The 24,159-nt window shown below is 38.7% G+C and overlaps 1 protein-coding gene across 3 annotated transcripts in view; it reads right to left on the bottom strand.

Annotated features, from left to right (window-relative positions):
* Positions 1-24,159, bottom strand: part of DPP10 (dipeptidyl peptidase like 10) — a 548,242-nt gene that overhangs the window by 213,908 nt on the left and 310,175 nt on the right. For all 3 annotated transcript variants that reach the window (XM_055719219.1, XM_055719218.1, XM_055719220.1), the window contains exons 2-3: positions 21,082-21,196; positions 11,799-11,894 (exon numbers count right to left, since the gene is read on the bottom strand). In XM_055719219.1, coding sequence (XP_055575194.1) covers positions 11,799-11,894; positions 21,082-21,196 — 211 coding nt within the window. The remainder of the gene's footprint in view (positions 1-11,798; positions 11,895-21,081; positions 21,197-24,159) is intronic.

Genomic DNA, 24,159 nt, shown 5'->3' on the forward strand with positions numbered 1-24,159 from the left:
AAAACAATGTAAGTTGCTATGATGATTACTCATTGGCAAATATCTCACACATTGCCTAGAAACTTTGTCAGATTGGATAAACAAGCAAGTAGCAAGTTGCCTGTGGTTCATCTCAATTCCACAGTCTTGTACAGTACACATTTGATTTGTGCAACAGTAAGTTAAAAATGTAATTAAATCAGACTGTCAAAAATTAATAATTTGAAGTTTATAGCACTTCTGTTCTCACTGCACTTCACACATCCCCAAATAAAGACATAACTACAATTGTAAAGCACAACTTTTGGTCAGATGAAATGGCAGCCAGGTCTGCCATCAGACACTCCTCGGGCACTGTCCCCAGAGTGAGGGCAATAGTATGGCTTTGGTCCAGTTTGGGAGCTGGCTGCATGAGTGACACATCACATGAATGCCTTTAGCACCAGCCTCATGTCTCCTGCTCATCACTAGGGCCAGCTCTTGGCTCTCAAAGATCAGAAACACCATGAATAAGTGGAAATTCTCACTGCCTATATATGTCCTCCCAGAAGCTGCCTGGAGTTACAGAACAAGCAGATGTTAATGGGAAGCACATGCGTCCTGTCGCCTTTGTGCCCTCCACTGTACTGTCCATTCACACCTCTCTCCTGCTCCTGCCTCTGCTTTCTCTGTACCCAGTTGTTCTCCTTTTTTCTCATTATGTTTTTCTTGTTACTTGTTTTATGCTTTTACTCAGTAGATTTCTTCCTCCACCTTTGCCTTTCCCACCTCTAACCCTGATATACCTAAAAGGAATAGGTCCAAACTGCAACAGGATGCAGTTTGGCTCAAAACCGTGTGACACTTGCGCCATCACACCTGCTCAACACAAACACTTCAGGGAGAATTTAACAAAACTGATTCACTGAATGGACTCTTGAAAGAATCCTAAACATATGACTTAAACATATATAACTAGGTATATCCACTTTCCCAAACATACTAAACCCAAAAGTCCTTTTGCGTCACAGTGAAAGAGAGAATCAAAATTGTTTAAGTTCAAACCACATTTTCATATGAAGAATAACCTTGGCCTCGTACCCATTTCTGTCTGTCTGAACTGCCTTGCCACGCGGGAGGTAGAGGATTGGTTCATACATTTAAGAAAAAGAATGCATGGCACAGAAAGCAAAATAGACCAGGGAAATGGATGAATGAATAGCAAAACATGAGTCAGTGTCTCTGAAATCTGCCATTTAAACAGGAAAAGAAAAATCAGAGAATACACAATGGATTCAACTAAAGAGAGCAAAGAGAAAAAAAAAGGACTACAGGTGAAATAATTTTTTATATATGCCCATAGATATGTATGTTTAAAAAATGCAAATTTTATGGATCCATCAGGCAAACATTTCAGCAATATAGAATGGTATACAAAGCACTGTTCTACTGCCTTAATTCAAGAAAAAACAGCCAACAAAACATAAGGATTAGAAATGTAAAACTTTAGTTTTTAAAGGTAACTACTTTAAACACTGTACAGCTGAGCATTTGGTAAAGTACTTTCTACTTAGACAAATGAGTAAGAAAACTGAAGAAAAATTTAAAGGATTTTTTTTTAGGCAAATGGAAACAAGGCAAAATTAGCCAACAGCACTACTGCATGCAGCTACAACTGAAGGTATATCCCCATCCCGCACAGCATTCCTCTGAAGAGAATCAAAATGCTGATGAGTGTAATAGAGCTGACTTAAATGAGCCTTTAAGAAGGACCATAAAACCAGCTGCAAATATAAACAGCAGCTTCCAAAGGAAAATTTAACAGGTCACTACGAATCCAACCCATAGGGAAAGGATTATAGCTCCAGCTGGGCAACAGGTACCTTTCTGCTCAGGAGCAGTGGTGGTAAGGGGGGAAAACAGAACAAGGAGGCACAGGAGGAAAAGAACACTCTTCACAAATACATGAACCTGCTGATGCATGAGCACATACATGTCTGAAGTCTTTACAGGTAACCGAAAAAAAGTGTGGCGTTTGGGAGTCAACTCACAAAGCTGTTGTATAGCACCCACTGTCTGTTATCATTCCAAAACTCTCAATCCACTGCTCAGGTTTGCTCATGTAGTAAGAATATTTGTCCTAGAGAAGAGCATCCTAAGTGTAATGATGTAGCACATCCAGTTTATACTTGTTCATCATATTAAGAACTGCTTCCTTAGCCAAAAATGTATTACCGAAAAAAGGTCTCCCTCCTTCATGGACATTGCTATGGTAACCGGAATAGTAATCTTAATACATGCACTACACTCGGGAGACTTTTGCTTCAACAAAACAGGAGAACTAAGATTTATTAAGTGTCTGGTCCACCTTCCTAGGGATTCACATGCAGAAATTACTGTACTCAACCCTTCAACATGAGGTTGCTATCTATATATATTGCTTGGAAAACGTAAACCATTCTGCTCGCCTCTTTCAAAACGCGATACCTTATACAACAGATACACTCTGCCTGTGTAAATATTTTCTAAGTATATTGATCTCTTTGTTACATTCTTAATGCTTTGGGTTGCAGAATCAGTCAAAAATCAATAGGGACATAAATTTTAAGAAGGACTGCAATGATTAGCTGTACTTTTGGCTAAAGGTAGCAAAAGAGTTGGAATACATGATTTCATTTTTTCCTAACATATCCCAATCTGTGGATTTTGTCCCATACCCATAGATTTCAACAAGCATGGAATCAGTCTACATCTTAATGAATACAACTAGAAGTTGTTACAAGAAGTAAAGATTCTTCAAGAAAATAAATTTCAGGTACTCTGTGGAGGAAGTATAACATCTTGTGGGGGAAAAAACCCTAAAAAACAAAAGTCAGAAAACAAATGACCAGGAAAAAAGAGAGCAACAAGACAGTGTAGAGGTCACAGCTAATATAATGGCGCATTAGTGCACAAAGAATATTGGTGAAAGGAGATTTCTAAAAAGGTGCACTAAGAAGTCATTTACAAAACGCAACAGTGACACAAGTTAATGGCCCTGAATACATAGCACTATTTAATGCTTGTTAACAATTATTAACGCTGGCACCAGTATTGATGCAGCAATAGGGCTTAACATAGTTGATCTGAGCAGAAATTACTCAAGATCTATCTCTAAGCAAGCAAGTCATGTGACACCTTAGAGACATCAATTAATACAAGAGCAGAAGGAAGTACAGTGCATGTAGCAGATTCTAATAATGTGGGCAGGCAGGGAAGATCGGTTAAAAGAGCCACTAAGTAACATTATTTAAAGACTAGACTGCATACAGTCTAGAGGAAAAAATAACTGAGGGAAAAACTCTATTGTGTTACAAGCAGTGAAATAAGGAACTTTCGTGATATCAAAACACCTTCCTGAACAATAGGCATACAACTGCTCATCCTCAGGGTGCAGAATCAAAGGATGAAAGGCAGAGTAATCCTCTGGCCGCCTGCCCACAGGGGAGAGCTCTGCTGCCATCCTGGTGGGTGCCCCACAGCTGCAGAGCCACAACATCTGAACAGGCGAGATTCACTCACAAAGCCAAGTCTCTGAATATAAGGCAGAAAAGTATCTCTGCCTCGTGGAAGAAAATTAATATTTGCTTTGTGATAATGATTATGGATTAAAGAGACGATCATTTTTCTATATAAATCCATACAGAAATGAGATGAAATCTCCACTTCCATGCAGAAAAAAAAATACAGGGTTTTCCCCACCCTGTTTTTTAAGGTTGCATGTTACATTCACGCACAGCTGCAACCCAAATTGTTTCATGCTTTCTTATTTGCAATCCTACTTACAATAGTGCATAAAATAATTTGTTTCAGTTTCTATTTCCTGCTCACATTAACACTTTTGTAGCTTTATACACCTCACATTGTTTATCTTCTGCTTTACATGCATTCTTCATGTGTAATATTTAAGAATAAAATAATTTTCTGACAAGATAAACATAGAGAAAACAAACCAAATAACTGCTGCACCTAAACTTTAAAAAAACCCACACACAAAAAAATCCCCCAAAATGCCCAAAATCAAACACCAACATAAAAAAACCCACAACCAATCACTCCCAAAAAAACCAAGCAGGAAAATCAAAATTCTTCTTATACCAAGAATTGTCATCGTTTAAGAAGCCACAATTCCTGCATCACGGGACACAACAAGGTATGCTGTCCCTCATACCAGGGTGGTCACCTCACAACCTTAGCCTGAATGGCCAACTGCCCATCTACAGCTGGCTTGTAGATAAGTCTTCAGCATCAGCACAAATACAGCCCCAAACTCCTCCATTCGATTCCCTAATGAGAGAATTAAATAATTCAATCCATTTCACAACAGCATTGTTTAAATTCTTTTATTAAAGAAGTTATTTTAATAAATCAGTAGAATGGTATCAATCAAAACTTTTAATTCCTCTTTTTAGCACTTTTTAAGAGAAACTTCAGCTAGCCTAGAGATATTCTCTGCCTCTTTTCAACTTTTCTGGGGATTCTCCAAAAATTAGTCTTAAAACTTGGCAAAAACTGGGTGTGTAATTCATACAACTGCTAGAGTTTTAAGAAAGAAGAGTTTTAGCTAAAAGCATCCAAAAATTGAATTGAAAAATCTAGGATTTTTTTTTCACCTGTTCTTCTACATGCTGCTTTTGCCTGCACAGGGAATCAAAGTCCAACCACCCTCTGCTGCCTTTCAGAAATAAACCCTTCACGCTGAACCACAGGCAACAAAACAACTCCCTGGCCTGGCTTCCAGCTTCAGGCCCTGCACAGACAGGTTCAGATAAATAATGAAAGCTATATACAGAGCTGGCAAGAGCACCACTGCACGTACCTCTCTTCACTTCTGCCCAAGTCCCTGACAGAGCATTAATACATCATATCACAGCCTAAATATCTGAATGCCAAACACAGCTCCTGCTAAACCAAAAATGTGCTTGTGCACAATGGCTGCATTCCAGCCTGGCCACTTCAGACTCTCATCTCATTTGCATGGGGGCAGGAGGGAATAGGACTTCACTCTTAGTATCCATCATAAATTACAAAAGTAATAGAAACATATAGATATGTAATTCTAATAGAGATATTTGTCTGTTTATTGGTTCCAACTTGGCAACAACTTTCTGGAGCAGAATCTATCTTTTATTGCTCAGTGATGGAGTGATTTCTTGCACTTGACCCATATCTATTGGCAAACATCACAACATGCTCAGCTTTGATAAATAAAGTTCATATTTGCCTCGTGCACTGGTTTCCCGCGCAAAATTGGCACAAGTGCTACTGTGGAATCTGTGCGTTGTGCTTCCCAAACCACTACCATTTTTATCATCCACAATTTTAAAAGCAATTTCAACTATCTTCATGCCAGGTTTCCCAAACTCACTTTTTATTTAATTTTTCAGGATAGACAAGAGCCAACAGAGTCTCAAGGAAAGCACCAGCTCAGCTTAAGCAAAGACCGCTATCTACACATTCCACTCTGCAGGTGATAAAGGCAATGTACAGCATGAGAAAGGTACCAGGGACAACCACAAATAAATCTATGGGAAGCTACTGTCTCATTTGCTCTTTAAGGAAACCAAACATTGTAACAATCAGTAATACTTCTTCAGCCAGGTAATATCTTTCCACATTAACTTTAACACAAATTCTACAAAATATTGCAGTGAAGTTCAACTATAAAGCAAAAGTGGTTTAATATTTCCTTTTTAATGTTTAAAAAACAAAGGAAGAAGAAGAAGAAAGAGACTACTAAACATAATATATTTTTGCAAAATAAAGGGTGAAGGGGGAGAGGAATTTCCTCCATAAATCAGTCTCTTAGTTTCAGTGGTGTTCAAAACAGTAGGCATCATACATTCTTTTTCTCTCCATGCTGATAGAATTGATGTGTGAAACTAAATAGAGAGGCCCACATCAGAACCAGTAAAGATGACTCAGAAAATGCAAGCCATGCCTCTGCTGCAGGTCATAGAGGAAATTTGGAAACAATATAAAACCAAAAATAAAACAAATAAATAAAAGAGCTTGAGTTAAAACAAAACCACATGTCTATTGCCTTGATGCTGTTCTCAAAGCAAAGTGAAAATATTTCTGGCTTGGGACAGAATGTTTTTTTATCATCTCCAAAGAAGCACATTAAAACTGTAAAAGGGGAAAAAGAAAAAAAAAAAAAAAAAAAGAGCGTTGAAGGGTCTTTGCCTTGAAAACATATGTGGATGAAAAATGATTTGCTTTGGAAATTAAATCCAAATAGCTTATACCTGCTGAGATTGACAGCACAACCTAGGATTTTCTGCTGGACAAACTGATAAACCTCACTCCAAAACCAGAGTTTTATGACAAAAGAAAGAGGTACAAATATGTTTTCTCCAGAAATCTCTCACCAAAATGTTGCATTTATACTTTGATTAGTCAAAGGAAAGAACTGTATTCACCAGGATGACACTAAGGGACAAACCTACCTACAACTGTTCTAGGGTTTTCTGTATCATTTGCAGCAGAGAACAGGAGCACACCTGCCTCCCTGAGCGTGCCTCCCCACCACACACATGCAGAACCCTGCTTTAGCAGGGAGCTGCTGTTCCTCTGTAGAGGATGGGACAGGGCAGTGGTCATCTGTATCCAGCAGCAGCCACCAGTCTCGGGGGGGATGGCAGCCTGTCCTGGCAGCTGCTTGCTGGAGGCAGAGTGTGGGTTAGCAGCTCCTATCTCATAAGGCACAGGAGCTCATGAGGACTATAAGGCAGGGAGAAGGTTAATATGTGGAAAAAATGCAGCTTCTGCATGAGGCACAAAACCCGCCTTGAAACTTAAGTTGTCACCTCATCCCCTTCAGGTCCTTTCCCTTGACACGAAGGTCAAAGTCCTCCTTTCCCTTATTGCTTCTGACTGATGGTGACTTCCTTATTTTCCATCCTCCTCCCAAAGACAGAGACTGCTGCTGCTTGTGAGATGAGTCTGGTTTGAATAAAGTGTGAGGTCCTACAGGAGGAGGGAATCTTTATCATATCTTGCCCTTTCAAAGAGCACTCCCCTCCCTGAAGTACCACTTAAAGCCCTTCTGTCTGCACTGTCATCTGCCTCCTCCACAGTCCTCTCCCTCACTACTCCAAAATGCTCTTGCATCAGCCCGACTGTGTTTGCCTGTGAAGATGTGATGCTGCCCAGCCATACACATTACCCTATATCCTTCCTGTGATAGCGTCGCAAGGGTCACTGAATACAATAACAGACAGCCGCTGCAGAAACAAGCAAGACAGAATGAGAGAAATATTTATCATCTCACAATTTCACCAAAGCACCTTACAGAAGTTTTACCCTAAGCAGACGTCTACATCCCTCCTGGCTCTGTAAGGCACAAACACATGTACTAAGGTGATTTGCTGAGCTTCAGGACAAGACAGGTTTCCAGGGCACAGTCTGCTGCAGGCCATCATCCAGACTTCGGTCCTTCTCTGACACTTTTCTTTCAGATACATGAAAAATATCAGTTGTGCTGACTACATATCCATCTGATGGAATACAAGCAAGGAGTCAACACACAAAGGTTGGCAAAGCTTATCTAAACAGCAAAAATGCAAGCAACTTCCATATTCGCAGAAGGATTAAAGGCAAAGATTCTGAATTTTATTGTCATTAACAGCCAGAGTTCCTAATAATAAGAGCTGTAAAGTACATCACCAAAGATCTAGGGATTAGACTGCAAACCTTTCAGGCCCTCATTATTTCTCACAGACCAGCAGACACATTGCTAAGTAACTTAATAGAAATGAAAAAAATATCCTGAAAAGTGCTTCAGTGTGGTTCAAAGATCCAGCTGCAGACTGCTGATATTGGCAGATAAGCAACGATTCATACACTGGTTTATGAATAACTAATAGAGCAATGATACAGTTGTTGTCAATGATACAGTTAGTTTAGAACTATGCTCTAATACATCACATATCATGACCTTCCAATAAATGTACTGTATCCAGAAGACGCGCTCCTAAGCAAACTGTGGTCATGAAACGAGATGCTATGCCCCACCTGAAGCAGAGAGTGGTCCCTCTTGCAAAATGGTTAGAATCCAAGAACAAAGCAATATGAGATACATTAAGTCTCTTAACAAGTTTTTTTGGCAAGGGAAAGCATAGAAGTTTAACTGCAGTGCTTTCTTAAATTTAATTACTCTGGGTATTTTAAACTACATTACAGTTATGTAATTAGACTTAAGTAAACCAAGATGTTTTGCCACCTAATGTAAAGCCTTAATCTGAAGCAACATGCTGTCAGATTTAAATACTTTTATTATTCACTGGCAGCATTTTAAACTCTCACTTCCTATTAGAAAGCCTGAAGATCAATAACGCTAAAGGAAGATGTACTGTCATTTAACATCTTCAAAACTATGCCAAGCAACTGGAAGGCTTTCTGAAATCAAAAGCTCTTTCAGATAACACAGACTGAACTGATCAATGGTTGTGTATACTCTCCAGCATGTCCTTTTAAATACAGTTGTTGAAGTGATCAGATCTATAATGCAAAAAGCTTAGTAACCTACTAAGTTGTTATTTTCAAGAAGGACACTAGCCATCATCCATATTTCCTTTCTCTTTCCTTCGCAAATTCTTACAAAAGATGACAAAAATTGAAGTCAGATTTAAAAAAAAAAACTTGCCTTTGAAATCAAACAAAAAAAAGAAGAAAAAAAAAGGAAGGGAGGAAGAAATCCAAAAGATACCTGCATAGGTACATCTTCACATTACACTCAATGTAAATATATTATGTCACTTCTAAAACTAACTCCATTTTTTTCTTTTATTTTCTTTGGCAACAGCTGATTATCTCAGATAAAGAACATTTTCTCCACAGCTTTAAACATTTGCATAATTATTAACTTTGGTGTCAAGCATATAAATTTGTGGACTCAGTTTCAAGCAGAAAAGGAAATGGATTGTAAAAACTTCTGTACACAAGAGCTTTCCTTATTAAAGAGTGGACTAGAAATAACTACATGGGGATGATTTCTTTAGTGGAGGAACTTGCAAACAAGGAAGAAATAACACGGAAAATAATGCTAGCCAAATTCAAATGTCAGTATAAAAAAATTCATTAAATAGTAGCAGTTAAATACTAGACCTTACATAAGAATACAGTGACTCACCTAGTACTCAAAATCCTTAAATCAGACATTTTTCTACAAACTATGCTCTAGACCCTTCAGAAAATGCTTACAGCAGGAATCACTTTTTCAATCTCTATTCCCATCTCTTCCGAGGAGGTCAAGATGATAAAAATTTCAGATGGTTACAAATTATTCTATCCCAAGAGGAGCAAAAAGTAATAGTAAGTAGCTACTTATTTTCTGCTAAAATCTTCCTGTGCAGAGTCCACACACCCTGTCAATATCCAAAGAAAGTGCCAAACGCTCCCCTCCAGCTCCACAGTAATGAATGCTGAATAGTAAGTTATATATTTCACTCTCCACATATATAATGCCACCACTGCAATGATACCATGCCAGGAAAAAAAAAATAATCTTACCCTAAATTTTAAAGATAGAATCAGGAACCAGAAATGCTGCTTTGCAAGACTCCTTATTTTATTATCTAAGATACTGATTTCACTGACCATACTGGGAAATTTCAAAGTCTGTAATTATCCCCACTTCTTCCTAAATTCCCATACACACAAACACACTTTCTTCCTCTTTTTTTGTATCACTGGACTTCGTTGCTTCTTTGGCAAATAAACACAGGAACACACCTAACTGCAAGCTTAGGAATTCTTATATTGGCTGAGAAAACCAACAGTGCAGAAAGATTAGATATTAATACAACTGTACTGATAATAAAACACAAGGCTCTTCTTTACTAAACAGTATTTCTAATATTCAATAGATGGAAATGTTCATAACTGTACAATCTCACAGCTTTTAGACTAGATTGTTTACGACCTCTATTTTTCACACAATACTAGTAAAATTACCTTCCATTGGATGAGTTTCTTAAGATGGATTTTGAACACCACAGAACAAACCTTTATCCAAGCAAGTGTTTAGTACCAAATTCTAAATTTCTTTTTACCACATGTGAAAAACTCTTAAAAGAAGCTTTTATTTTATCACAGGCTGTAGAACACAGTTTAAAAATACAATAAACAACATGTTCAATAGTATCAACAATATTTAATATAACTCAATCCATAATCCTTTATTTTTATCATCCTGCATTCTGAAAGGAGTGATACCTTCATGCACAGAATATTATGCACACTATGAATGACTGGTAGTGTTCTTAGATGAGTAAATTCATGGAGGTTTTGAGTAGCAAGAGTAATGCATAGAACTAGCATAAAGATCTTCTTCCATTATGTACTTACCTGCTTTTAGCAACCACTTTAATTGACAATACCAGGTCTGTAATAACGTTGTTTGACAATTAGAAGAAGGATTTTTCAAGTAGGGTGGGGTCAAAGGCAGTTGCTTTGTGAATTCACAGAAAACAACAAATTCATCAAAAACTGCTTTAGGTTTTAACTAGCCTAACAGCCTTAACTGGAAAGATGTTTTCTGCCAAACACAAGAAACTGGTCATCTTGGCAACAGCACTGTTCTGGCTTTACCCAGCACCAAAGCTTTTGGCCCTGACGGCAGACAGAAACCAGTCCAAAGGAGAAGCAAAGGGCATCTCAGGAACTGTATGGTCATTGGAGTAGCTGGGGGAAAGGGAGTGGCAGGGAACTAAATTGAGCCTCCCCTCTCACTCCTAAACTACTAACACTAACTACTACTACTAACTCCTAAACAAATAACACTAGAGCTGGTCTGAGGATGAAAAATACCAATCATACTTTTCTCCCCTTTTATTCTTCTTTTTGAAACGCACTTATCCTTGTCATGCCCATTTCGTTCTTTAGAGTCTACAACAAAGCAACAATTCAATTCAATCATAGAGCTTCCTACAAATTATTCAGTTATTACTGAACACCAAAGTTGATTAATATAATTGAACCATTTCCCATGCAAAGTTATTGTGAATTTACATACACAATGACCAGGCTTCCAAACTCCTACTTCCCATAAAGCACTCCTTAACAATACTCTGTTTGCACAAAGCCCATTGTTACACCCTTGATCATAACACCTGGAGCAACACAAAAATCCAAGTATAACGACACAAAACAGATGGTCACTACTGCGTTACTTGTACATTTCTTGCAAACAGAAAGAATGTGAACAGCTCATATGATCAAGAGAAAAGGAGTTCAGTTAGTTGAAAAAGAAAGTTAGAATTTGTTTTCTTTTTTACATTAAAACTATATATAATATTTCAAAATCTGCATACCATTTATAAATCATTTAATAAAGTAGACCATTAAATACAACTTGTAGACATCAGAAAATGACTAAGAGCTGTACAAGTACATTGAAATATTTAAGAATCCATTCCAGATGGGGAGTCAGAACCAGTTCTCAAATGCCCAAGCTCAGATGTTAAAAGAAAAATTTTATTTTCTGAATTGATCTTTTTGTGAATCTATAAACAAGATCCAGATCTCAAAAATAATTCTTCGTCACTGCTTCCAACTGAGACAGTAACACAAACAGAGAATTTCAGTGGGTTTCTACTAGATAAAGATTTAAAATTAGAAAGCCACTTCAAAAATTAATGAAACAGACATGATTCAGCACTACAAGGAAAAGTGGGACACTGGCCAATTTCAAGAGTTTGAAATCTTAACTGATTCTTTCTCAGTGCCTGCATAATGATATCATTCAATATCCAAAATTATTCCCTAATTTCAAATTACATGAGAGATTACACACTTACCATTAATCCATTTGGCTTCTGGATTATGAACTACGAACTCTTTTCTGAAGAGATCTTCCAAGGACAATCTGGTTTCTGATGAATTTGCAAGTTCATCTAAAATAAACGTAACAAGACCATTTTAGATAGTTATTAAATACCATCTATTCAGTGTCATTCACAAAACATTGGAATTACAGATCCAGAATACATAGTTCAAAGGTCCTGTCAAAATCAGTAACAATACCTTGCTCTTAATTTATTTTTATTTTTTTTGCTACAAGAAAATGTTTCCTTTTTCTTTAGTAAAGCTTTGGAAAACAAAGCATTGGTACCTTACATACAGGACACCTGAAGGATGTAGTGCTTGGCTATTTCCTATACTGGAACTGTAGTGGCAGAGCTCCTGCTTCCCCAGCCCTACACCACAAGAAAAGTCTACAAACCAATACAAAAAATTTTCTGAAAGCCAAAGGATATAGGCCACATAGACCACCTATACAGACAAAAACTAAGTAAAATACTTTGGTAAATAAATTTGGAACCAATTCCACCTACTCCAAAAACTAAAATGTGGAGAAAAAAAATATTTCTATATGCACATTTTATAGTCTGTGGTTGCTCTATAGCGATAAGCACAGCGAAACATTTGGCTAACAGCCTTGGTTTTTTTCACAAACGTGACAGAACCCAGGAATATTGTGCTTCTGAACATTAGCCAACGTTGACTTTCAAAGCAAAAAAATAAGTTGCCAGCTCCAAAAATAATCTCCATGCTTCAGAAAAGGAAAAAGAAGCTCTGCTAAATTCTACTTCTCTTGACACCAACACATGAAATCAGAAGGACTATTAAAGCAAAAGTTTTGCTGTCAAAACAATTTCCAATGAATAGTCACTGAGAGCAGCTATGCACTTCACCTAACTGCTTTAGGCTATTTAAAAAGCCGCTGCCAAAACTGCATTATGTTGCCTGTGCACTAGCAAAAATATGCACCTATGCACTTCCTACACAATCAACAAGACAGATGTCCAATCAAGTCTTTTAATAACTTTATTATTATTGGATACGTTTGCCATAGATTACTGCAGTATCTCTGTGCTCTATGAGCTTTTCCTTCCAACATGTCAGGCATCTACCTTCTCTACAAGCAGACTTTTTGTTAGTCAGATTTTGTCCTCACAGATTGCTGATACTAAACAGTGTTGATGATGACAGACTCTTTTCGAAAAGGAGTATCTAGAATCACACCAGTCAAGGAGCAATCCTGTTATCCTTACGTCAACCCAATATGTTAGCAGCACATTTTAACACATAAACGTGCTTTGTAAAGGTTGTATTACGTAATACATTTCAGATTAAAATATGACCCCTTCACAATGAATAAAGTCAATCATAGTTTCGTTATTGGTCTTTATTCAGCCAAATTTCTCAATTAGAGGCCCAGCTGAAAGCTTACTGGAATCAACAACTATATGATTTTTTTGCCTTTCAATGTCAGCGCTGCCTACTGCAGCCACTTCAGCTAGTATTTATACTATGCATCCTTGCTGTATCAAAAAGAAACTCTTTTTTAATGCACGTCATAAGTTTCTGATAGACACAAGGCCATCACAGCTGCTCACTCCATGGCACTGCTGCATAATGCACACACCTTCCTCCCAGGTCTAGCAAGGCACCAGTAAGCACTTAGTCACTGTAATCAACTCTTCTTGCACTTCATGTCTTAAAAGGCTAAGCATGCAGAGTTGTTCAAATCCACTCTCATAAGACAAATGTTATAATCCTTAAATAAGCTTTTTGCCCTCTTCCTACCTTCCAGGAATCAAAGTAGTCTGTTTGGGGAGGGGGGTCAGTCTCCAAGTCCAGCATGGGACACAATATTCCACTTGCAGTCTTACTAGAGCTTTAGAGCATAGTAACATTATCTTTCCTGATTTATACCTAATCCCTCTGTTTACTCATCATGGGACCTTGTTAGCTCTTGCTCCTGACACACAGAGTTTTTATCTTCAAAGTAAGCACAAGTTGTTATATATGCTATAGTCAGCTCCACAAATGCATACCCCATCTTAAAAAAGCTACTTCTAATTTAACAGCATCAAATACTGTGTTCTTCATATACCTGTTTTCCCCTTTCTCCATAACCTTGCTGACTACCTACCCTCAACAATCTGTTTTCCACCACCTATTTTGATTCAACACACCCTGGTCCTGATGCTCTTTGTGATCCCAAAAGGATTCCCCTTCCAACCTTTCTCGAGTTTGTTTCTATTTATTGTGACCCTTTATATCCTGCCAGTTTGTGAACTATCAATCAAGCTCACACAAGCTGTTATGTTGCCAAGAGCTGTCTTACCTAAGACAGTTTAGTTTTCACAGATTTTATTTGTTATTAACTGCTTTAATAAAAAAAAACTCTAAAAAAATACATCAACTGCGTACAGAAAAGCTATTAGAGAAGAAAGGTACACCAGCTCTTCTCTCTGTCTTCTAATTAACATGCCTGCCAAGTAACCTCGATACAAATTGGATTTTAAAGTAACTTTTCAAATTGCTGTTAATATTGCTAAACTGAAAGAAACTGGCATTTTAAAGACTCTTCACTAGATGTTTGAAAAGTAATTTTTTTTTCTAACGCTGAAGTCATTACCAAAATAGAGCCTTGTTTGTAATCCTGGATACTAGCTTTCCACTATCAGTATTGTAGGAGGAGAAGACCAGGTCTGAGACCATCGAAGGAACCTGAAGGTTCCCTAAGTCCATGGGACCTGGTGAGATGCACCTGTGGTTCCCGAGGGAACTGGCGGAGGAAGTGGCTAAGCCACTATCCATTGTATCTGAGAAGTCGTGGCAGTCCAGTGAAGCTCCCACTGACTGGAAAAGGCAAAACAGAACCCCCGTTTTTAGAAAAGGGGAAAAAAGGAAGACCCAGGCAGTTATGGGCTGGTCAGTCACCAATGTGCCTGGCAGGATCATGGAGCCGATCCTCCCGGCAACTGTGGTAAGGCACATGGAAAGTAAGGAGATTATTGGTGGCAGTCAGTACGGCTTCACTAAGGGCAACCCATGCCTGACAAATTTGGTGGCCTTCTATGATGGGCTTACAGAATTGGTATATAAGTGAAGAGTGACTTGACGTCACCGTCCTGGACTTGTGCAAAGCATTTGACACTGTCCTGTGCGACATCCCTGTGTCTAAACTGGAGAGGCATGGATTTGAGGGACGGACCACTTGGTGGATAAGGAATTGGCTGGATGGTTGCACTGCACTCAAAGAGCCGCAGTCAACGGCTCAGTGTCCAAGTGGAGAGCCGTGACGAGTGGTGTTCCTCGGGGATCAGCATTGAGACCTTCGCTGCTTAACATCTTTATCGGCAGCATGGCCAGTGGGATCAAGTGCGCCCTCGGCAAGTTTGCCGCTGGCACCAAGCTGTGTGGTGCAGGAGACGCCTTGGCAGGAAGGGGTGCCATCCAGAGGGACCTTGACAGGCTTGAGAGGTGTGCCCAAGTGACCTCATGAAGTTCACCAAGGCCAAGTTCAAGGTCCTGCACCTGGGTCGGGGCAATCCCAAGCACAAACACAGGCTGGGAAGAGGATGGGTAGGAGAGCAGCCCTGATGAGAAGGACCTGGGGGGACGAGAAGCTCAACATAGCCTGGCAATGCGCATTTGCAGCTCAGAAAATGAACGGTATCCCGGGCAGCATCAAAAGAAGCGTGGCCAGCAGGTCAAGTGAGGTGATTGTCCCCCTCTACTCCGCTCTCATGAGACCCCACCTGGAGTACTGTGTTGAGGTCTGGGACCCCTGAGATAAGAAGGGCATGGACCAGTTGGATTGAGTCCAGATGAGTCCACGAAGATGATCAGAGGGCTGGAGCACCTCTCCTGTGAAGACAGACTGAGAGAGTTGGGGTTGTTCAGCCTGGAGAAGAGAAGGCTTTTGGTAGATTTTATAGTGGCCTTCTGGTACCTAAAGGGCTCTTATTAGAAAGATGGGGACAGAGTTTTTATTAGGGCCTCTAGGGGTAGGACAAGGGCGAATGGTTTTAAACTGAAAGAAGGTGGATTTAGACTAGATATAAGGCAAAAATTCTTTACTTTGAGGGTGGTGAGGCACTGGCACGGGTTGCCCAGAGAGGCTGTGGATGCTCCATCCCTGGAAGTGTTCAAGGCTTTTAGCAATGAGGTCTAGTGAAAGGTGCCCCTACCCATGGCAGGGGGGTTGGAGCTAGATGATCTTTAAGGTTCCTTCCAACATAAATGATTCTGTGAAGTACTTGTTTTATTTTAAAGGCGCTGCAATTTTCCAATTTATGTTTATTACCATGTTACCAAACAGCCTACTATCATTCATTTTCATTTACAACTTTATTTACTTATTACTTGAAGGAGTAGTATTTTCAGTGTCTTCACACCATTTCACATGGATTTCTGTATTTCGATCTGAAATAATACATATTTTCTATAGAAAATTAATACCGATTAAAGAAGATACAATATCAAATGTTAAAAACTAAATGGCTACCTTTTAAGTATACATCAAACTACAGTTCAACAACTGGTGTGTATTTACTGAAAATGACAAACCTGCTTGTGCTTACTAAACTAGAATACTGCAAAAGCAGAAATTAATAGCCTTGTTATTGTGATGAGTTTATAGGATATTATTTTTGCAGATTAGAAGTAGTCTAAACACCTTATAAAATTTACCTTTATACTTGGCAAATAATAAACTACACTACATCATTATCAGTTTTAACTCAAATGCCTTACTGTCACTTCTGAATTAAGTTTTAACACTAGAAATTAGCATAAAGCCATGATGTTAAATGCCATCTGAAAAGTGGAAAAACACCACTAGTGAACTGTATGCAATCTAACAGGTATATCATTATATCAGGGAATTAGCACAGTTTGTATTATATTTGCATGAAAAAGGAAAAACAATATGCCAGCAGGTAGTCAGATATCCAAATTTTTTTGCTGATTTACAGCAGTTACAGGGAGCCTATACCTGAATCTTCTAGTAATGAATCTCCCCTTCAGTAAAAAACTATTTTTAATTTGCTTTCTATTCATTTAAAAGTAACATGAGAGATGGTGCGGAGGGGTCGGTCCCAATCCTGTTCTAAACAGAATATTTATCTATTGGACGTAATCCAAACGGATTCTCTTCCTAGAGCTTTACTGTACTCAATTTTAAAAAAAGCATTTTCTGTCAGTTTGGCTGACCTAAATGTTCCTTAAAGGAACGTTTCTGCAAGCTGTTGTTCTTCTCCACCCACCCCCCCATGAAGAGATGGCAAAGGAAACTTGGAGTTTGCTTTGAGTTTATGATTAGAGTCACATGCCACTTTGCTCAGCAGTAATTACCCTGTATCAGCATGCACTGTTTAAATGCTAACATCACTATCTCAGTTAAGGAGTCCCACATAAAACATTTGAGTCTGTCACACCTTCAGAAACTGTTAAGTTAATATGAAGGTAGAGCTAATGTCATCCCCAGAATGAAAAACATCCTTAAGTGTTGTGGCAAAACACCTGAACAAGGGTGACAATGACTGTACAAATCTTACACTGTTCTTGAATGCTTTTTCATACAAAAGCTTTCAGCTGTTAGTACTTCCAATTGAGTGTTTCTCAGTTTTGAAATACAGATCAACAGTAGTTGATCAGATAGGTCTTCAGATAACTCCTACAATGTGGAACATACTGTTATGATGCAAAGCACAAAAACATGCTGATTTAAAGGCAGGAGTGAGGCACTAATGCCAGAAAATCTACCTATGAGCGTTTCAGGATGTGCAGATATGTAACAAAACTTCAAAAACATGAAATAAAATAAAAACAGAACAAGAAAGATACCTGTTTTATATTTGTACTAACTTACAAACCAAATGATGGCATCTCATAAACAGCTCTTTCTGTCTCTGCCCTGGCCATTAATTCCCAATATAAAGTAAATTATGAATATACGATTACTCCCAAGGTATTTTCTTCTTTGGCTGTCTCTTAAACGCTTCTCTAGAAGTCCTCTCCAAATACCACACAAAAGTCACTAGATTCATAATTAAATTGTCCCCAAGGACAGACAGGTTTCTATTCTGAAACTCCAAAGTTTTTCCACATTCCAGTCCCTTACTCTAACACCAGTAACCTCATTCTTTGGTGTCTTCATGTACCTTATCATTGCAATTATCTAATTGTGAAGAAAACTAGCAGGGATACTTGCTTCCAAGCCTTCTACTCCCAGATGCAGAGCAGTGTAGCAATTTGTATTCACGGGCGCAACGGACATTTTTTTAATTTTTTTATTTTATTTTTTTTACATACTCCTTAGTCCACAGAGGTTCACAGAGAGCTGTTGAGCCCCAACAACTGGTTACAGGGCTGGGAGTCCATTCAGACTCTACCACTAATCTCTTACACTACTGATGGTCACACTACATTACATCTGGTCTTCCATCTTTCCAACTCTTTGTTGAGAACACCAATACATTTATACAGTCTCTGAGTATTAGCATAGATGAAATGCAACATATAGGGAACCAAAATATTACTAATATTGTTGGTACAATTTATTAAAACCACAACTGTCTTTGCAACACAGATATTTATTTTAACAGAAGCTAAGTTATTAGTAGGTCAAAATACATCTCTTCTTTCAAGACAGTTCCTGCTTAGTGTTGTATATTGAAGTTGTATTTCATGTAACAAAACACCGAGAAATAATATAAAGAATTTCCATTTAGTTTTAATACTGCTTGTATCTTTAGAGGAAGCTAAAGCCTCTTTGAAGCCTTTTGCATATAACTTCCACAGATGTTCTAAAAGTTTGTTACCATACAGAAGCATTGATTCTGCCTATTTAAAAAGGGCACGAAAGCTGTTGCTCAAAGTTTGAGTGAAGTCCAATGACAACTGTTACAGTGTACAGAGACCTAAGAGTTTCTTACATTGTGGACAAGCCAATGTATAAGTATTTGTAGGCAAAAGAGATAATTTCTGTTGGATTTGGCATATCAGTAAATACACTTCTGCCTCCACAAAACTTTCAACAAAACAGTCAGGCTTCTGAGCAACTACCATCTGAAATTATTATCATCGCCATAAAAAGAAGCAGCATGATACACAGTGTTTAGGGGAATTTACATGAAATCTAAAAGGCACCCATCAGTACAGGCAGAACTAAAAAAGGAAAGAAGTCTCAAATGCTCAAAATAGCATTAGAAATTAAAAGCAATGCACTCTGAACTATCCCAAGTATTTCAAGGACAAAATTCTCACTACTGCACAAAACATCTTAATTCAGATCTATTATATTTTATGAAAAGAATTGGCAAAACCAAGTATTTATAATAACAGATTGGTAGCAGCTTAGAACTGAGCACCTTGCAGCAGCCAAAACTGTCTCCCAAGTTTTTCCTCTCCCTGAATGCTAGACATCCCAGTGATCTTACATATACTGAGGACCAGATAACTTCAGGTATAGTGCTTAGTACCAGCACAGTATCAAAATATTTACTTTCAAAAACATATTAATTAATCATAAAGTAAAGGGAGAATAGCACTAATTAGGATCAAAACCAGGAAAGTAGCTGTCCTATAATGTACCTCCAAAGCTTTCTTTGGTAAGCATTTGCAACCTGCAAGAAATCCCAGTTTTACAGACCTAGATCATTTTGGGAAAAAGGTTTTTATTTATATCAAGCTCTACAGTCTCTATGGGATATCTTGGAGCATCTGACAGAACTAGTTTTTCACTCGCATGACCTGAACTGAAATGTAGGTCCCAGCTTACATCAAGTTTTCAAGCAAACTCTCTGGATTTTTAAAACAGCCTCAGAGACATTGTAATTCACTGAGCTTTTTTTAATATATTAAAAAAAAATTAACATTTTCCTTAGTTGTTTATTCTTTTTTTCCACGAGTGCCTTCAAAGACTACAATTTATCATCATGAATAATTCTATATAGGTATGAGTCAGAACCGATGTTTATTATTGTGGATTCCAGCGTAACACCTTTGAGATTTTACAAGCTTTAAAAAAAGGTACCTCTCCTTGAAAAGAAAAAGTCTTCTGTCTTAAAGCGTACCAGGATACACCACAATTTGCCCTCAACATCTGTTTTTTATTATTCCTTGAAGAAAGTGCTGTACACTGAGATTACAGCAGTACAACTTGGAACATTTTGAGAAAAATAAAAGCAAAGTGGAAATAAGCAAACAATCATTTCTTTATCATTCCTTGGACAGCACCATGCATATGCAGTAGATATTTATACAAAACAGAGGAAGCAGAATAATCCATAGTATTCCTACATACTCTCCCCAGCTGTCTCACTCCTTTTGACAAGTAAAGCTTTTTGATCCTTTTCCATTCAGTCTCACCACCCTCCTTTCAAGCAGCAGCAGTCTACTACTGTACTTGCTCATGCACAGACCCACCCAGCTTCCCTTGATTTCATCCAGTAGCTAAATTGTCTGGAACCATTATTTAACTAAGTAGTACTTCATTAACCTTTTGGTTTACACAAACTGGGCACTTGCATGGCAGAATATTTGCAGACCAATGCTTACTATCTAGGCTTGCCACCCAAGTTAGGTACTTTACATTAAAATTTTAAACCTGACCAAAAAATACCAAAGATATTTTTTATTCAAAACTTGTGCAGTGCTTCCTGCTCTTAGGTTTCTAGACATAGTTAAACAGTTGCTGTCCCAGCAATAAAAAGAAAATCTTTAGAAAAATAACCCAGACCAAATTAGACAACACCTAAGCATAATTATTTTGTATGTTTGACTGCTTGTCTATTGCTTGCCCTCACGCTTGGGTTTTTTCCTCTGTAACTGAACCATTCCCCTCTTTGTTTTTGAGAGAAAGAAAAAGGGAGAAGCTTGTGCATGTACATATGAAAGATGCGCACTTCTGATTCAGTGAGAAGTTTCATTCTCAGTATTAGTTTTCATGACATACAGCCTTCTCTTAGCTCATCTGTGAAAACCAAGACACAAATGACAAAATCTTAAAGTCAGCTCACACCTGCTGAGGCTAATGAGGATTGCTTGTAGCCATCTCAAGGCTGACACAATCCCAAGGCCCTATTGCCAAAGCAAAATGCTTCTACTCCACAAGGGTTCTGGTAACTCCCGAGTCCCTACAGGCACCAAATTTATATTAGCCAGAAGTTAAAAATGCTGAAGAGCAAGAGATACTTTAACATTTATATGTCATTTTAACAACTGCATTATGAATCATTATGAATCACACCTTCAGTAAGATAAAATAAAGAAGTAGGTTACCTGGCGTTAAAAGAATGACAGACATAGTGATGAGTGAACAAACAACTAGAATCACCAGCAGCGCAATAGCAATTCCCTTCCAGTTCCTCTGCGGAGGGCTGTTACTTCCAAGTTCCTACAGGAATGGAAAAAAATAAAATAAAAGGAAAAAGACCATGTTTCATAATCATATATTTCTAGAACTATTAGCGACAGGAAAATTGCTTTAAGCATACTCATAATCACAGCATGGGAGGTGATCATGATCCCTCCCCTCTCAACAGTACACAGAGTCATCCAAAGGTGTGTAACTCTTATGGTTTTTTAATAGATATCTCTCTTTTAAAAAATATATATATGTAATTTTATACCCTTAAGAGACAATCAAATGAGCTTATACAAGCTGTCCAAAATATGACTGGTGTTAAAATGCGCTGAACATAAACTTCGGGACAATATCAACTGGCAGTTTATAAGATAATTACAGAAATGAAATTTAGCAATTTACGGTAATTCTACCTAACGTGGTATGGACCATAAAGGTTTAAATACACATCCTTTTTAATGTACACTATTAAACTTATTTGTAATAGAAAACATTTACAAAACTGCCTGAGGCTCCAAGTGTTCAATCTGAAGCTACACAGCTCTTCTTCTCTATACAGCAGTTAACTGTAAACTGCTCCCCTATTACTTATAAAAAAGCAACAGTGGCTTGTAACAAATGTTAAATGAATGCTTCTGTAACTACTTGTACACTTAAACCTAAGTTCTCTGTGGTTACATGCTTATTGTTACATGCCTATTAACTCCAGCAGGCAGGCGCCATTTAGGTTTGTCGGTAGCAGCAATGCATTGCCTGTGTTTGTGGCACAGTTTGAGACATGCAAACGTCTACCAACAAAACGACAAAAATAGTACAACCGTTTCATACAATCCTAACTCTCACAGAAAGCAGTATTTTTTCTATCTATGGCTGGCAATCATAAATGTTTCTCTGCCACAGGTACCCATGTCTATACTATCTCAAAATTAAATCTCTGTGAAAAGAAACCTGGGAAGGACTTCTCAGAAGATCTCACTTCGGCCTACTTACAAAGCTGCGTTATGTTGCACAAGTGCCCCACAATCTACACATGCTTCCACAAAGCTCCAACTAAATTCCAGGTGGGGTGAAAACCCACAGGCTTTAGCCCACACTTGCCCTTGAAGACACCACCACATAAAAGCCTCTCTCCCTCCTCAGGACCTGCCGCCATAATGTACAGCAGCAGAGCCCTGCAAGGCTGCCTCTCCACTGAATGCATAGGGAGCAACTGCCACGAAAGATGAGACTACTTGGAGTCTCCTATTTAAATCTGTTATCCTGGGTTTGTTAATCTTGCAAAGTACACAGCAAGGATATTCTTTCATCTTTCCCCTTTCTTCTGGATAAAAGAGCAGAGGAACTGGGGCAGCTCTGCCACCTCACCCATCTTGTACTATGGGGGGGACCAAGGTGCAGGAAGGCACCTCCTCCTACATTTTATAAGCTTCCAAAGGCACATTAATACCTTTTCACATAAGGACTATTTCATTTTGGTTGTCAATTATAAATGAGTGTAAAATGGAGATTTCTTAACAACAGAAAATAACAATTTCCTTAATAACAATTTCCTTATGCCTTCCTGGCATGTGTATGCCACCTCAGCCCCACATATCACCCAGAACAGCATCTCTAACAGTGTGTTGGGGTTTTTTAACCTCTCAGCTGCTCATTTCTACACAGTTTCCCTCCCTAGTCCTCTTTTCCAGGAAACATAAGGGGAATTCCCCTCTGCAGACCCTAAGCAATCCCACAGGGGAAGTCTCACAGCAGCCCTCAGCCCGCCACAGCTCTAACATGGCTGCCGCCTGCCAGCCCCCATGTTCCTGCCTGGCCTGGGCCTGGCTGAGCTGGCTCATTTTTCAGATTTCTAGCCTCACCAGAGGAAATGTAGCTAGCCCGTCTACTCAGTCTGAATCCTAGGCCACAGCTGGTCTTCACAGGATCAGCCCCCTCACCTGACAGATGTTAAGCCTTCCCCTCCCCGCAGCTGAAGCCAGCTGAAGCCTAGTGGTAAATGGCCACCAGCCAGCCTGGGCTGCTCTCAGTCCTTCCCTCCTGGTGGCTGTGTGATTAATTGTACTTTTTTATTATTACAAAAACCTGCTCTTTGGTGTTGATGCTGACTGAATAGCAGATAACGGATGACATTCAACTACAGCACATAGAGGGAAATTGAGGACAGTTGCAACCCTGCATTAGCAGGCAGTCCCTCTCAGACTTAACTCCACAGCTTTCCTGGGGATCACCATGCAGCAGAAGCCTGATTACAACAACCAACAATGCATCTTTGGTGCCCATATTTGTTTTACTGAAGTTCAGGATTCCCCTCTTCTGCAAGGCAGAGGGAAAACAATGGTGTAAGCAGGAACTCCTAGCATCCCCCTCCTTTCCCCATCCTGTTGCTCCTATTTCCCAAGCCCTTGCAAACCTACCTGCTACCCTTGTTTTCCTCATCTCTTTCTGATTCATTCCCACCTCGTTAAACACTAATTACCACAGCAACTTCCTGACTAGCCTTAAAAGATGGTTGGTCTTCAAGGCCTGTATGATGGCTTCACAAGCCCCTCTGGTGGGCCCTGGCCACGCTGACATTGCAAGGTTGCCTAGCCTTTTCACAGAAATACAAAACTTTTACATCCTGCTTGTAAGCTCAGGTACAAGAATTATTTCAATGTTCATAGGACAGTCTAGAAAACAAAGTTATTCTAGACAGTATAAATCTTACTCATATGATGCTTAACAGAATCCAATTAAAACAGAACTAGCAGCTCATACAAGCAAGTGGCAGTGAGAAAACAGTAGTTACCCTCAGAGAATCATGAAATCCTGTTCCAAAGAATTGACTTAAAAAAACCCAGAAGCTGGACAACTTGATGAATGTACCAAGTCCTCATTATTCAGAAGGTTCCTCTCTGCAGACATGAATACTGTTCAGTTTCTAAAAATAAATCTACATTTTAAATACTTCTACAAATTTTTGCAAGGAGAATATCAAACAGATGAATCTAGTA

This window comes from Falco cherrug, chromosome 8 (genome assembly GCF_023634085.1).
Source record: "Falco cherrug isolate bFalChe1 chromosome 8, bFalChe1.pri, whole genome shotgun sequence".
Lineage (NCBI taxonomy): Eukaryota > Metazoa > Chordata > Aves > Falconiformes > Falconidae > Falco > Falco cherrug.